Source organism: Malaclemys terrapin, chromosome 8 (genome assembly GCF_027887155.1).
Source record: "Malaclemys terrapin pileata isolate rMalTer1 chromosome 8, rMalTer1.hap1, whole genome shotgun sequence".
Classification (NCBI taxonomy): Eukaryota; Metazoa; Chordata; order Testudines; family Emydidae; genus Malaclemys; species Malaclemys terrapin.
This window is the reverse complement of record NC_071512.1, coordinates 77,044,488-77,058,263: the sequence shown is the minus strand read 5'-3', so window position 1 is coordinate 77,058,263 and position 13,776 is coordinate 77,044,488. Positions and strand designations below refer to the sequence as shown.

Here is a 13,776-nt window from a genome sequence, read left to right as displayed (position 1 = left end):
ACCAAAACCATGGACAAATTGCAAACAGTGGCAGAGCACTGCCAACGCACTCTGAAAGGAAAGGAGGAACAGTCCTCTCAAAAATTAATGGCCCTGCAAATACAACATTATTCAGGGCAGGGCAAACAGTACCGGGGACGGGGAAGGTTCCAGGGACAGGGACGTGGTCGCGGGAGGAGTCGTGGAACTGGATTTTCAGGTTTTGGGGATGTTTGTAATTACTGTAAGCAGCCCAGACATTGGAAGAACGAGTGTCCAAACCGGCCTGATAGCTCTGTAAATAATCAGTTAGACCCCCTGTCGGCACAGACTGACAATCCCCAGCCTTACTTTGTCCCACAACAATGACGGGACGCCGGGGGACCTCAGGAAATTTTAGCTCCTTTACTACCTCTCACTCCCACGGGTGAGTGTGTTTTGACCATTAATGATCTTTCTCTCCCTTTCCTCGTTGATATGGGAGCTTCGCTCTCTGCAGTTCGTACTACCAATCTGCCTGCGGTTCCCCGCTCCGGAAAAACCGTGTCCGCTGTGGGTATTACGGGAGTCCCAACCCCTTATCCCCTTTCAAAACCTCTACCGGTCCAAGTTGGTCCCCTTTCCGCGGATCATGCATTCCTTCTCTCTGATTCCACTCCGGTAAACCTTTTGGGTTGGGATCTGTTATGTAAACTTGGCTGTACCATCTATTGTTCCCCGGATGGTGTCTACTTACAAATCCCCCAGTCCTCTCTGAGTGATTCTGTGGCCTCCCTGCTGTCTGAAACTCCCCTTTCCACTCCAGTTCCCTGTTACCCATTGATCCCGTCCCTTGAACACCTAATTTCACAGGTCCCATCCTCTCTGTGGCCAACCCACCCATCTGAAGTGGGCCGCTTAAATACTGACCCCGTCTGCATTACTGTTGACTCCTCTAAACCCCTGCCTCACCTGTCTCAATACCCTTTAAACCCCGAAGCAGCAGCTGGCATTGCTCCAGTCATGACCGCCCTGCAGGAACCAGGCATTAGTGTCCCCTGCTCCAGCCCCTGTAACACCCCTATCCTCCCAGTCCGAAAAGCTGATTGTAAATCGTGGCGGTTTGTTCAGGGTCTTCGAGCCATTAACTGCATTGTTATACCCGCCTTTCCTGTTGTCCCTAACCCAGCAACGATTCTGGCTTCTATCCCACCAGGTGCATCTCATTTTACTGTTGTTGATTTGTGCTCTGCTTTCTTTTCTGTCCCGGTTCACCCTGACTCCCAGTATCTTTTTGCCTTTTCTTACAAGGGGCAGCAGTACACATGGACTACGCTCCCTCAGGGGTATAGTGAAAGCCCATCTTACTTTTCCCAAGCATTAGCCCGAGACCTTGCTGACCTTGTTTTTCTGTCCTGGTCCACACTAGTCCAATATGTAAATCAGGGGTCGGCAATGTTCGGCACGCAGCTCACCAAGGTAAGCACCCTAGCGGGCCGGGCCAGTTTATTTACCTGCTGACGTGGCAGGTTTGGCCGATCGTGGCCCTCACTGGCTGCGGTTCGCCGTCCCGGGCCAATGGGGGCAGTGGGAAGCCACGGTCAGCACATCCCTTGGCCCGCGCTGCTTCCCGCCGCCCCCATTGGCCCTGGACGGCGAACCGCGGCAAGTGGGGGCCGCGATCGGCCGAACCTGCTGCGTCAGCAGGTAAATAAACTGGCCCGGCCCGCCAGGGTGCTTACCCTGGCGAGCTGCGTGCCAAACGTTGCCAACCCCAATGTAGATGATCTACTCCTCTGTTCCCCTTCGTTGTCTGCCTCAGAAACTAATTCTTTAGTGCTCCTTACTACCCTAGCAAAGAAGGGTCACAAGGCTTCTCACTCTAAGCCACAGCTCTGTCAAGCCTGTGTCACATATCTTGGCTTTCTCCTCTCCTCGGGTTCCCATGCACTTTCTCCCGCCTGCGTCCAAGCTATCCTCAGTTTTCCCCGACCCCGCTCCCCATGCCAGGTCCGAAAGTTTTTGGGCATGGCTGAATTTTGCAGGCAGTGGATTCTCCAACATGCCTCCCTTGCAAAACCTCTCCAGGAACTCACTCGAGTCTCTGTGCCTGACCCCATGCCGTGGCCCCCTGAGGCCAACTCTGCCTTTGTTTCCCTCAAACAAGGTTTGGCTTCTGGCCCCGCCTTATGGCTGCCTAACTATTCTAAGCCTTTTACCCTTTTCTGCCGCGAACAATGTGGGTGTGCACTGGGAGTCCTCACTCAGATGCACAGAGACAAAAACCGCCCAGTGGCTTATTTCTCTGCCACTTTGGACCCTGTTGCCCAAGGCTTACCCCCCTGCCTGCTTGCTGTGGCTGCCATAGCGCGCCTAGTCGAAATGTCCGAATCCCTTGTCCTCCGCTCTCCTCTTACCCTCATGGTGCCTCACTCTGTGGAAACTCTCCTGCTACAACGTAACACAGGCCACCTCTCCTCTGCCCACCTTACCAGGTATGAACTTTTACTGCTGTCGGCTTCGTATATCACCATAAAGCGTTGTTCTCAGTTAAACCCTGCCACTCTCCTTCCTTTGTCTGATGACGGTGATCCCCACGACTACCTTGCAACTGTCTCTGCTGTTACTGTCCCGTGCTCTGACCTTTCTGATGTCCCTCTCCCTAACTCTGACCTTGTTTTGTTTACTGATGGTTCCTGTTTTTGAGACAACCGAGGTCGTCTCCTTGCAGGATACGCTGTAGTGTCACTCTCTGAAACTCTAGAAGCTGCGCCTTTACCTTCTATAATCTCAGCGCAAGTTGCCGAATTAGTTACCCTCACCCGTGCCTGCTTTTTGGCGGAGGGACGCTCCGCCACCATTTACACTGACTCCTGCTATGCTTTTGGGGTTGTCCATGACTTTGGCACCCTCTGGCAAGCTCAGAGTTTCCTTACCTCCGCTGGTACCCCATCAAAAATGGCCCCTACATCGCTGCTCTCCTGTATGCAGTTTTACTTCCGTCTGCCCTAGCTATTGTTAAGTGCCCTGGCCACTCGATGGCGGATACTGATGTTGCTAAGGGTAACGCATTTGCTGACACCTCTGCTAAACATGCTGCTGCCATGGAACCTTCCCCAGATGCATTTCTAGGTTCCCTTTCTGTTTCTATACCACGCCGTCCCTCACTAACCTCACCCTGTTCCAAGGCTCTGCCCCAGAAGCTGAAAAAGACTCCTGGGTTGCCCAGGGTTGCTCTCTACATCCTGATTCCCTTTGGCATTCACCTACTGGCGCCTTTGTGGCCCCCCTTTTCACTCTACCCGTCGCTGGCCGCCCTGCTACAAGATGTTTCGCATTTTGGAAAGGAGGGGATGGTCTCTGCTGTAACTAAGGCAGGATGGTGGGCCCCCCATTTCAGCTCTTTTTCAGCCAGCCACTGTGCCGCCTGTACCACTTACCAAAGCCACAATATTGGTAAACCTGTAAAAGTGTCTCAGGGGTTACGGGGCCTGCCCCAAGCACCATTCTTGCATTGGCAACTTGATTTTGTACAAATGCCTAAGTGTCAACAATATGAATTTATTTTGGTTATGGTATGTTTATTTTCTGGTTGGATCGAAGCCTTTCCTTGTCGAAAGGCTGACTCACTGTCTGTTGCCAAATGTTTGTTAAATCATATTATGCTTGCCAAGGGAATTCCTGCCACTCTGTCCAGTGATCGGGGTACACATTTTACCGGACAACTTGTTCAACACCTGGATCGTGTATTACATATCACACACCTGTTGCACTGTCCCTATCACCCACAGAGCGCAGGTGCAGTTGAAAGACGAAATGGTGTACTTAAGAATAAGCTTGCTAAAATTTGTGACTCTACAGGGTTAAGCTGGCCAGCGGCTTTACCGCTGGCCCTTATGGAAATGCGATCCACTCCGTCCCAAAGGCATAAATTGAGTCTCTTTGAAATTGTTATGGGACGCCCTATGCGAGCTATGGCTACCATGACTCCAGTCCCAGACTTGAACTTGACTCACAGTATGCTCCTTCAATATTGCAAGGGATTAATGCAAGCCGTAAGTCACTTCCATTCACAGGTTCGAGCTGCCTGGCCAACGGAACCCACCTCTGACGCTTGCCACGACCTCAAGCCAGGTGATTGGGTCTACATACGGCACCATCATTGAAAACACGCCTTGGAGCCCCAGTGGAAGGGTCCTCTCATCAGGTACTGTTTACTACCCAGATGTCTGTTAAACTATCTGGCATCGCAGCGTGGATACATGCTTCACAGTGTAAGAAGGCACCATCCCCAGAGAACCAAGCATCACCTCAGAACCACGCAGAGTCAGTTTTGACTCCAGAAGAAGACGTAGAGGAACAGCCTGCAATGCCTTACAATCTACGCTCTCGTAAGGGTTGCCAGAAGCAGATGACGACCTAAAGCAAGGCCCAAAAAGAAGCAGTAGCGAGCCTAGCACCTGCTGCCTGGTGGACATAAAACCGTGACTGCGGTTCCCTCAGTTGAGGTTGTCAGAACCAGAAGGGCCTTGCCTCCAACATGCGCCTCTGGTGGCGCCTGTTCCTCGGCTGCTGGTGTCTTAAGGTCTCGGGAGTCCACAATGACAATTCTTTTATCCAGCAGCAAGTGTGGATAGCTCAGACCCTTAATATTTCTAACTGCTGGGTCTGCAGCCACATCCCAGCCCACTCTCAAGCTGGTGTTCCTGTCCTGGCAATCCCACTCAATTCCCTAGACCTCACTGGAGGACCTCGTCCGTTTAACAAAACATGGAACAGCAATGACACTTGGGAAGCAGTGGGAATAAATGTATCTAAATGGATAAGTGGGTGGAGGGAAAAGGTCATTGGTGTTGGGTGTGTAATGGGACAGGGCTGGATCTGGGAAAAAGCCATTGCCTTCAGCGTATTGTGGCCAATGGTGTATGGGATTATTCAAACAGAACTAAAGAGTGGCTGGCCAAGTATGGGGATATGAATTTTTTTCTCGACCTGGGATCAAACAGAAAAATCAATCTCATGTTCCCCGTATAGTAACCTTAGTGAAAACAATACAATCTTTCAATGCCATGCAAATAACACCACTCCTCATAAGGAGAATTACCCTGTGCCCTTTGGAGGATATTACTCCTCCTTTGCAGGCACCTATGTGACAAATGGGTGCAACTGACCCTTCCCGGCCTTAATAGGGTTTGTGGGACCAAAGCTTATACTGCATTACCTGCTAACTGGTCAGGTATCTGTTATCCTGCCCGAATCTTCCCACAATTCCGAGTGCTAGGGTCCTTCCCACGAGAACGCCTCCATAATTTCAGGCAAAGAAGAAGGGACTTACCAGATGCCCAATGGTATGTAAATAACATAAGGCCCTTGACCTGGGAAGAGGCCATTGGCGGTTCCCTTATCCCACTTGGGGGAGTAAAACACCATGCAAAAAGGCTCCCGAGGTTACAAGCAGTAGTTGAAATAATGGCAAATGAAACCGGCGAGAATTTAAGAGCCCTGGCCAAAGAAATGGGCGATTTGACAGATGGCCCTCCAAAACCGTCAGGCATTGGACATAGTGCTGGCGGCCAAAGGAGGGACCTGTGGTCTCATTGGAAAAGAATGTTTTGTGTTTATACCTGACGACACCAATGAGGTAATAGATCGTGCTAGCCACTTAGAATGTATCGCATATCTTCCCCATGAAGAGCCGAGTTCTTTATGGAAGTGGCTAAGTAACCTGTTCAATTTCTCTGGCATAGGAAACTGGTTGTTTCAGGGAGCCCTGACTATCCTGTTTGGAATCCTAATGATTTTTGTATGTTTTCAGTTAATCTCCTGTTGTATCCAGAATTGTGTAAGTATGCCACACAGGTGACTGCCCCAAAACAGAGTGCTAATATGATGATTTTGAATATTGCTGATGAACAAAGAGATAAAGAACGGTTAATATGTGGAACCCAGTAATTGTTGGTCATTGCGTAGCCTGACCAAAAGGAGGGATTGTGAAAGTAGAATGAATTATATTGTAACAATAGAATGGATTAAAGAAATGCTGTATGTACCTTTAAGCAGAAATAAGGAATGTTGAAATACAGGTGTCAGGAAAAGAAACATTAAGGCATAAACAATGAGTCCACTTATGCTAATGGTGGAAAATTAACCGGAGATCTGTAAAAGTTAGTAAGGAAATTGAATATGTATGTCTAGCCTCAGGTAAACTTGTCAGTTCTGCTTTCTTGTCCTCTTGTTAAGTTCGCACCCTTTTTATCTGTATAAAATAAGGTAGTGTGGGTCTTGCATGGTGCTCACATTATCTGAGTGTATTAGCAGAGCGCTGTGCTAATAAACAGAATGGTCTAACAAATTGTGAGTCCTGAATCTAACTTTGACACCGTGTTATATCAAACTTGCTTTAATCCACCAGAGTACACAGCCCCCCTCCCCCCCGAGCACAAAACAAGTACATATAACCCAAATACAATAAAGCAAGACATAAATGTATGAGATTTTACAATTAACTCAGAAAAATAATAAGAACAACCATAAAAATGATTTTTTCTTTAAAATCAGAGAAAACTGGAAAGGAAAGTACAGATGTTTCTCCTGAATGATTCTCCTGAGCTTCACAGGCCACAAATGTAACCTACATTTTTTGTTGTCTTTCTCTTCATGAAAAACGTAGAAGATTCCAAACTGAGCATTACGACACTCCCAACTAGTCAAAGGCCTAATCCAAGGTCCCTTAAAATGAATGGAAAGATTCCCACCAACTTCAGTGGGTTCTGGATCAGGCAGTAAGAGGTAAACTGCTAGTAACAAACTCAGGACACTTATTTTTTCTATGAAAATCATGTTTATGGGACATGGAATCCTGGGCAGCCTTCCTAAGATCTGCCCCCTTTGCCCTTACTACCTCCCATGCAGAAAAAACATATTGGCTTTGCCTTCAACAGCCATGCAGGCAGGGCCAAGATTTGTCGATGAATTAGAATGATCCAACAGTTATTTTAGAAAAGTGATGGATTATCAGGGAGGTAATGGTACCAGAAGATTAGAGATAAGCAGAGGTACTACCTACAGATCTTCAAAAAAAGGAAAGAAGAAAGATCCTGGAAATTGTCCCCCTGTATGTCTAAGCTTTGTCCCTAACAAAATAATGAAACTAAGGCCCCCAGTCCTGCAAACACGTACACACTTGAATTTATTGGAACTGCTCATGTACTTACAAGTGAGGCATGTGTGTAAATGTTTGCAGGATTGGGACCTAAGAGGGAAAAACAGTAAAAGCCTGATCCTGAAATGTGGTGAGTAGTATCAAGTTCCATGGACTCCACTGAGAAAGGTAGGCACTCAGCACCTCACAAGATCATGCTCTGAGTATCTAAAAGGTCATTGGAATGATAAACAATCAGCAGGATGGATTTATAAAAAATAAAATCTTTCTAAAGTTGATTTTCCTAATAGTGTAAAATTAGTGGATTTTTGTGAGCAATTTGATAATCTTATTCTCATAATACAACACTGACACAGACTGAAAAACGAAAGGAAAGGCTATAAACAAAAGATCAAGAAAAACAGTAATATATGCTGTTGTGGAGGTATTTGAGGAGAAACCATAGGGAACTGTGTTAGGTCCTTCATATTTAATAATATTTAGCCCTTTTATAGTACTTTTTGTCATCAGATCTGAAAGCACTTTACAAAAGAAATAACTATCTTTTTCCCCATTTTACAGATGCGGAAACTGAGGAACCCAGTGGTGCAGTTACTTGCCCAAGAACACGCAGTAAGCCAGTGGCAGAGCCAGGAAGAGAAGACAATACACTTGAGTCTCATTCCAGGGCCCTATCCACTGTATCATACCCTAAGATTTAAAATCTGCATTAATGTTCTTGAAGACGGAATAAACAGTACATGAACTACATTCACAGAGGCTCCTTGTGACAGAGTGCTGGTTACGAAACCCTGGGCCAGACCTCTGTCACACCAGCTCCAATCAGGAAAGGGGAATTGGAGCTGGCTCAGTAAGCCCAGGCCTAAGTGGCAACTGGTGAACAGCTGCCGACCTCCTCAGCCAGGGGCTACATAAAGGCTGTCAGGAAGGAAGCCGGGGGGAGCAAATGGAAGAGCCTGGAAGTCAGAGGCAATGGCTACAAGCCTGATGCTGTCTGTAGCTACAAGGTGGTGGGAACTTGTATTGTAAATAAAGAGCGTGGGTGATTGCACCAAAGTAGAGGTCTCTGGCTGGTTTTTGGGTGCAGAAGTAGCAGAAGATAGACGGGGCCCACTTGTGCCTTGTTACACTCCTACATTAGGGACAGTTGCAAACACTGGCAAGAAACCTAGAGAGTTTAGCAATATTGGTGATTAATTCTTAGTATAAAATCTTTCAGAGGAAATACATAGTACAGCATGCATACCAAAGAGGAGGGACATAATCAAGCATTCTCATCCACCACTTTCAATTGAATTATTTTCATCTTCTCTCAACTGTCCTAATTTCCCAAGATATAGCCCCTCAAAAACCCCCACTTATGGGTTTATGCTTGACAGATTCTATCAATATATATGCAGAGTTGTTGTACCCATGTTGGTCTCAAGATATTAAAGAGACAAACTGGGTGAGGTTATATCTTTTGTTGGACCAACTTCTGTGGGTGAGAGAGACAAGCTTTCGAGTTTACACAGAGTTCACACACAATTTAAACAGACCTGAAGAAGAGCTCTGTGTAAGCTCGAAAGCTTGTCTCTCTCACCAACAGAAGTTTGGTCCAATAAGTGATTCTATCAATGTTTGTTACGCACACGAGGGGATCAAACCAGAGCTTGGTTGAGCCCCAAAGGGTCTCCATCAGTTGACATTTACCCCACAATATTGAATGTTACTCAACCAAGAGTTAAGATGTACACATGGGCTCAAGCCTAATACTCACATGCCAAATGGATTACATGGAGCATGTGTTGACAGTTTACCCAAGAGAGTTAGTAGCCTGCCAATTTTTACATTACCTGTGTGACTCAAGGGGAGTTGTTGTGGCTTCTGAATGTGTGTAACACCCAGACATTGTAAATTCTGCCACCCTTGGCCGAAATCTGAAAGTGAAATGTAGGTGTGTTACTACCCTCTATCAAAGAGGGTGGGGTGTTGTTTTGGGGAAATGTAATCTGAGGACAGCAGAAAATTCAGAGAGCACTCAAACTATTTTAAAAAAGAAAATAAATTACTAATGCTTGCTGGGAGGGAAGGGGGGGACAAGAGGGGCAGAGGAGTTGGGGAGAATATGGCACAGCAGTTTGAGGCTGCAGCGAGAGGAGGGGGACCAGGAAGAGAGAGATAAATGGGGATCCGTGGTAGGGGTGAGAGGTTGGGGGCACAGGTCAGGGGAAGGGAGGATCGGGGAAGTGGGAGAGGACAGGTGGGACACTGGTGACATTGGCATTGGCATGGGTGGGACACTGGGGCATGGGTGACATGGGTGGCAGGGCAAGTGGGGAAATTAGGAGTGGGGGATACCTGTCAGACCCACATTTTCTCCTGTTGTGTGTGTGCCAGGTTCTAGGGGAGCCCTACCCCTCTGGGGTGTCTAAGCCCCTCTCTCTGCCCACTGTGAGCCAGCATCTTGGGAAGTCTGAGCCCCACTCCCTGCCCCCCATGTGATCTGACTTCTAGGGAAGCTCTGATCCTCTGGGTGAGGAGTGGAGAATATGCATGTTGGGAGCTGCACCAAGAACACCTTGCTGAGAGTGCGTCAGGAGCTGATAACAGGGATGCTTGATGCATATCACAGGCTCTCAAACTTTGGCAGTGGGGAGGAGGAATGAGAACACCCACTGAGAGGAATAAAGCAGTTCACCTGGCTCAGAGCTATTGTTTCAGGCTGTATTCATCTCTTTAGGGTATTCTGAGACTATGACATTGAGATGAATTGGCTACCTCACATATCTCTGAGCCTCTTATGCAGCAGATGGATGTATAGAGCCCCTTCCTTCCATCCTCTCTCTAGCCTACCTAAAAAATCCCCATTTCAGGATTATTGTTTGGGGATTTGGCTATAACAAAGCAGTTGCTGATGACTAATTTCTTACTTACAGTATTATATCAGCACATCAGCTCTGCTATGATTAACATTGGCAAACCCTTCATGTTTAAAAAATGATATTTCTGACTTTCACTTACCGAATGCTCTAAAATCTTCATGCTTAGTCAAATTGAGTTGAAATTTGGTGTGCTTCCTGGGCAGCGGGTAGGGTTAGTGCTCCAAATTTGAGGTCAGTTGAGCCAGAGGCTGCTCTAGCTAAAGGCAATATAGGCAGCTGCCTAGGGTGACAGATTTGGCCCAGTTGCCCTCCTGTCATGGTGCAGGGGCATCCAGGCCAAATCTGAGTGATGTTGTCACCCCATGTGCCAGTTCGCAACACCATTTCCCTAAATTTGGTCCAGTTGCCCCTCCATCATGATGGAGGGATGGCTGGGCCAAATTTGAATGGGATGGGGTGCCACACTGAAGGGTTGTCAAGGATGGCAGATTGCCTTGAGCAGCTTCTGATTTGAGCAAGGGATTCCCCTGAAAAAACACACCAGCATTTCATAAAGTCAGCACATTCTACCAACATTTTTTGCATACTCTTGGAGCTCAAATCATGACTTTGATCATCCCTCACTCAGCTACCACTAACATTTAACCTAGCTGGCGCATGGCACCCACCCTTTGGCAAAGCAATATTGAACTTGTTATTACAGAAAGAGTTAAGTTCTCTAGATTAGCCTATGAGACTCAGGAGTCCTGGGTTCTATTTCTGTCTCTGCCACTGGCCTGCTGGGTGACTATGGGGGAATCCCTTCCCTCTTGGTGCCTCTGTTTCCCCATGTGTAAAATGGGGGTGATGACACTGACCTCCTTGGTAAAGTGCTTTGAGATCTACTGCTGAAAAGTGATATATAATAGCTAGGTATTAGTATTGTTACCTAAGGTTTGTCTACACTTGAAATGCTACAGCAGCCACTGTAAAGCTTCCATGTAAACACTATTTATGCTGATGGGAGAGGTTCTCCCATTGGCATAGATAATCCACCTCCCCAAGAGGTGGTAGCTAGGTTGATGGAAGAATTGTTCTGTCAACCTAGAGATGTCTACACCAAGGGTTAGGTTGGTTTTGCTATGTCACTCAGGGTGTGGATTTTTCACACCCCTGAGCAATGTAGCTATGCCACTGTAAGTTCACAGTGTAGCTTGGCTCTTAGTCACAGTAGTGTCTCAGCTGCAAACCTATATGATAACTCCTACTGCCTACATGACCACTGACTCCTACAACAAATATTTAACTTTCTGTTAAAAAATAGGAAACTGACACCAAAAACTTCATTAATATACATAATTAAGTAAAAGTTAAGGTATTTCAAACTTAAACTTCTGAAAACCCTGAAATATAAAGTTAAGGTACATGCAAACACAACCTTAATTCTGTCCCCTTTGAGCGATGAGCCAATACACCCATAATGCACGTTCGCAATCTTCCTTTGCAGATAGTGCACATCACTCAAGGAATAGGGTACATGACAACTGTAGCACAGAGTCCAATGCCTTCTCTTTCCTAAGACAAAACTTGTGTTTAAACGAGTTACCTAGCCCTGTTGTACATTCAATGAGCCCCACAAACAACCCCACCCTTAATACATTTTACAACCCCTTCACCTCTTTTTCAACCCACTCACTCTCACCCACAGTATTCAATCTAACACTATATTTTCACTTACCGAGCTTTAAACCCACAAACCATGTCCCATAACCCATATCCCCCCCCCGCAGTGATGGAAATCCCCATGGCAAGAAGACCCCTGTGCTCCACCATTGACACAACCTACAGAACTCAGCACTGAAATGAAGCATATCTCAAGGATGCACCTCTTCCACCTTGGGTGACCAGATAGCAAGTATGAAAAATGGGACAGGGGGTGGAGGGAAATAGGCTCCTGTATAAGAGAAAGGCCCAAATACCGGGATTGTCCCTATAAAATCGGGACATCTGGTCACCCTACTTCCACCACACATACAGGGGGGAGGTGGGAAGGGAAGGGGATGGTCAGATCAACCAAGTGGGGCTGGGAGCCCACAGAATTCCTCAGATCCCAATCACAGCCCTGCCAAGATACTCCCAACTAATCCCTCCACCATTCAGTACAACTCCACCTAACACAGTGAACACAGAAGGAGTGCAGACAGATAATTGCCACTGGCTATTGCCTGCTCAAGAGTGGCAGACGTAAGGCTGCATTGGCATGTACCTTAACTCTGAATTTAAAATACCTCGACTCTACATTTGTGGTTCTGGAAGGGGACAAGATACCACAAAGCAACCTTAACGCTGCATTAAGAATGGTTTTGTCAGAGACTATTACTGTATGTAATCAAGCATTCCAATGGTTGCAAAGAAGATGCACAATTGTGAGGGAAGTATCAGAGGGGTAGCTGTGTTAGTCTGGATCTGTAAAAGGCAACAGAGAGTCCTGTGGCACCTTTAAGACTAACAGATGTATTGGAGCATAAGCTTTCATGGGTGAATGCCCACTTTGTCGGATGCATGTCAATTGTGAGGGAAGGGCGCCTTAGCTCTTAAGAAAAGAGCTACTGTTGGCAGAAAGTAAATTTCAAGGGGAAGGCCTGGTCCACTAGGGTTACCATATGTCCTCTTTTTCCCGGACATGTCCGGCTTTTCGGCAGTCAAACCCCCGTCCGGGGGGAATTGCCAAAAAGCCGAACATGTCCGGGAAAATGGCGGCTCTGCTCCTCCCCGACTCTTCAGCTCTGTTTAAGAGCCGGGCTGCCCGAACGCTACCGACTTCGGGCAGCCCCGTGCCTCCAGACCCTGCGCTGCCGGAGCCCGGGAGGGGAAGTGCCCGGCTGGGGGCGCAGGGTCTGGAGGCACGGGGGTTACACAGAGCCGCCGCGGCTGGAGGCTCTGCTCCTCTTCGGCTCTGTTTAAGAGCCGGGCTGCCCGAGAGCTACCGGCTTCGGGCAGCCCCCGTGCCTCCGGACCCTGCGCCCCCAGCCCGGCACTTCCCCTCAGAGCCGAAGAGGAGCAGAGCCTCCAGCCGCGGCGGCTCTGCTCCTCTTCGGCTCTGTGTAACTTACACAGTGTAAGTTACGGAGAGCCGCCGGAGCCCCGGAGGGGAAGTGCCCGGCTGGGGGCGCAGGGTCCGGAGGCATAGGGGCTGCCCAAAGCCCGAGCGCTACCGGCTTCACGGTTTGCTGGGCAGCCTCCAGACCCTGCGCCCCCGGCTGGGCGCTTCCCCTCCCGGGCTCCAGCTGCGCAGGTCTGGGGGCTGCCCGGCAAACCCTGAAGCCGGTAGCACTGGGGCAGCCCTTTCCCCCTGGCTGGGAGTGGGAGGGAGGAGGGGGTGGAGTTAGGGTGGAGAAGGGGCGGAGTTGGGGCGGGGCTAGGGGTGGGGAAAGGGGCGGGGCCAGGGCCCGTGGAGGGTCCTCTTTTTTTATTTATGAGATATGGTAACCCTAGGTCCACAGTAACCCCCCACTTCGAACTAAGGTATGCAAATTCAGCTACGTTAATAACGTAGCTGAATTTGAAGTACCTTAGTTCAAACTTACCGCGGGTCCAGACGCGGCAGGCAGGCTCCCCCGTCGATGCTGCGTACTCCTCTCGCCGAGCTGGAGTATCGATGGCGAGCACTTCCGGGATCGATCCCAGAAGATTGATTGCTTACCGCCGGACCCGGAGGTAAGTGTAGACCTACCCAAAGTTTAAGTGATCCAGGAGGAGGGGAGTGGGATTCCTGGGGAGGGCTGCATGGGGACATTCCAGGAGCAAGGGAGC

At 48.3% G+C, this 13,776-nt stretch overlaps 1 protein-coding gene across 1 annotated transcript in view; it reads left to right on the top strand.

The window, feature by feature from the left end:
• The window catches only part of LOC128842462 (uncharacterized), a 31,103-nt gene extending 22,946 nt beyond the window's left edge, over positions 1 to 8,157 (top strand). The window contains exon 4 of the mRNA XM_054038485.1: positions 7,682 to 8,157. Within this exon, the coding sequence (XP_053894460.1) occupies positions 7,682 to 7,864 (183 nt within the window). The 3' untranslated portion in view covers positions 7,865 to 8,157. The remainder of the gene's footprint in view (positions 1 to 7,681) is intronic.
• The last annotated feature ends 5,619 nt before the right edge of the window (positions 8,158 to 13,776 follow it).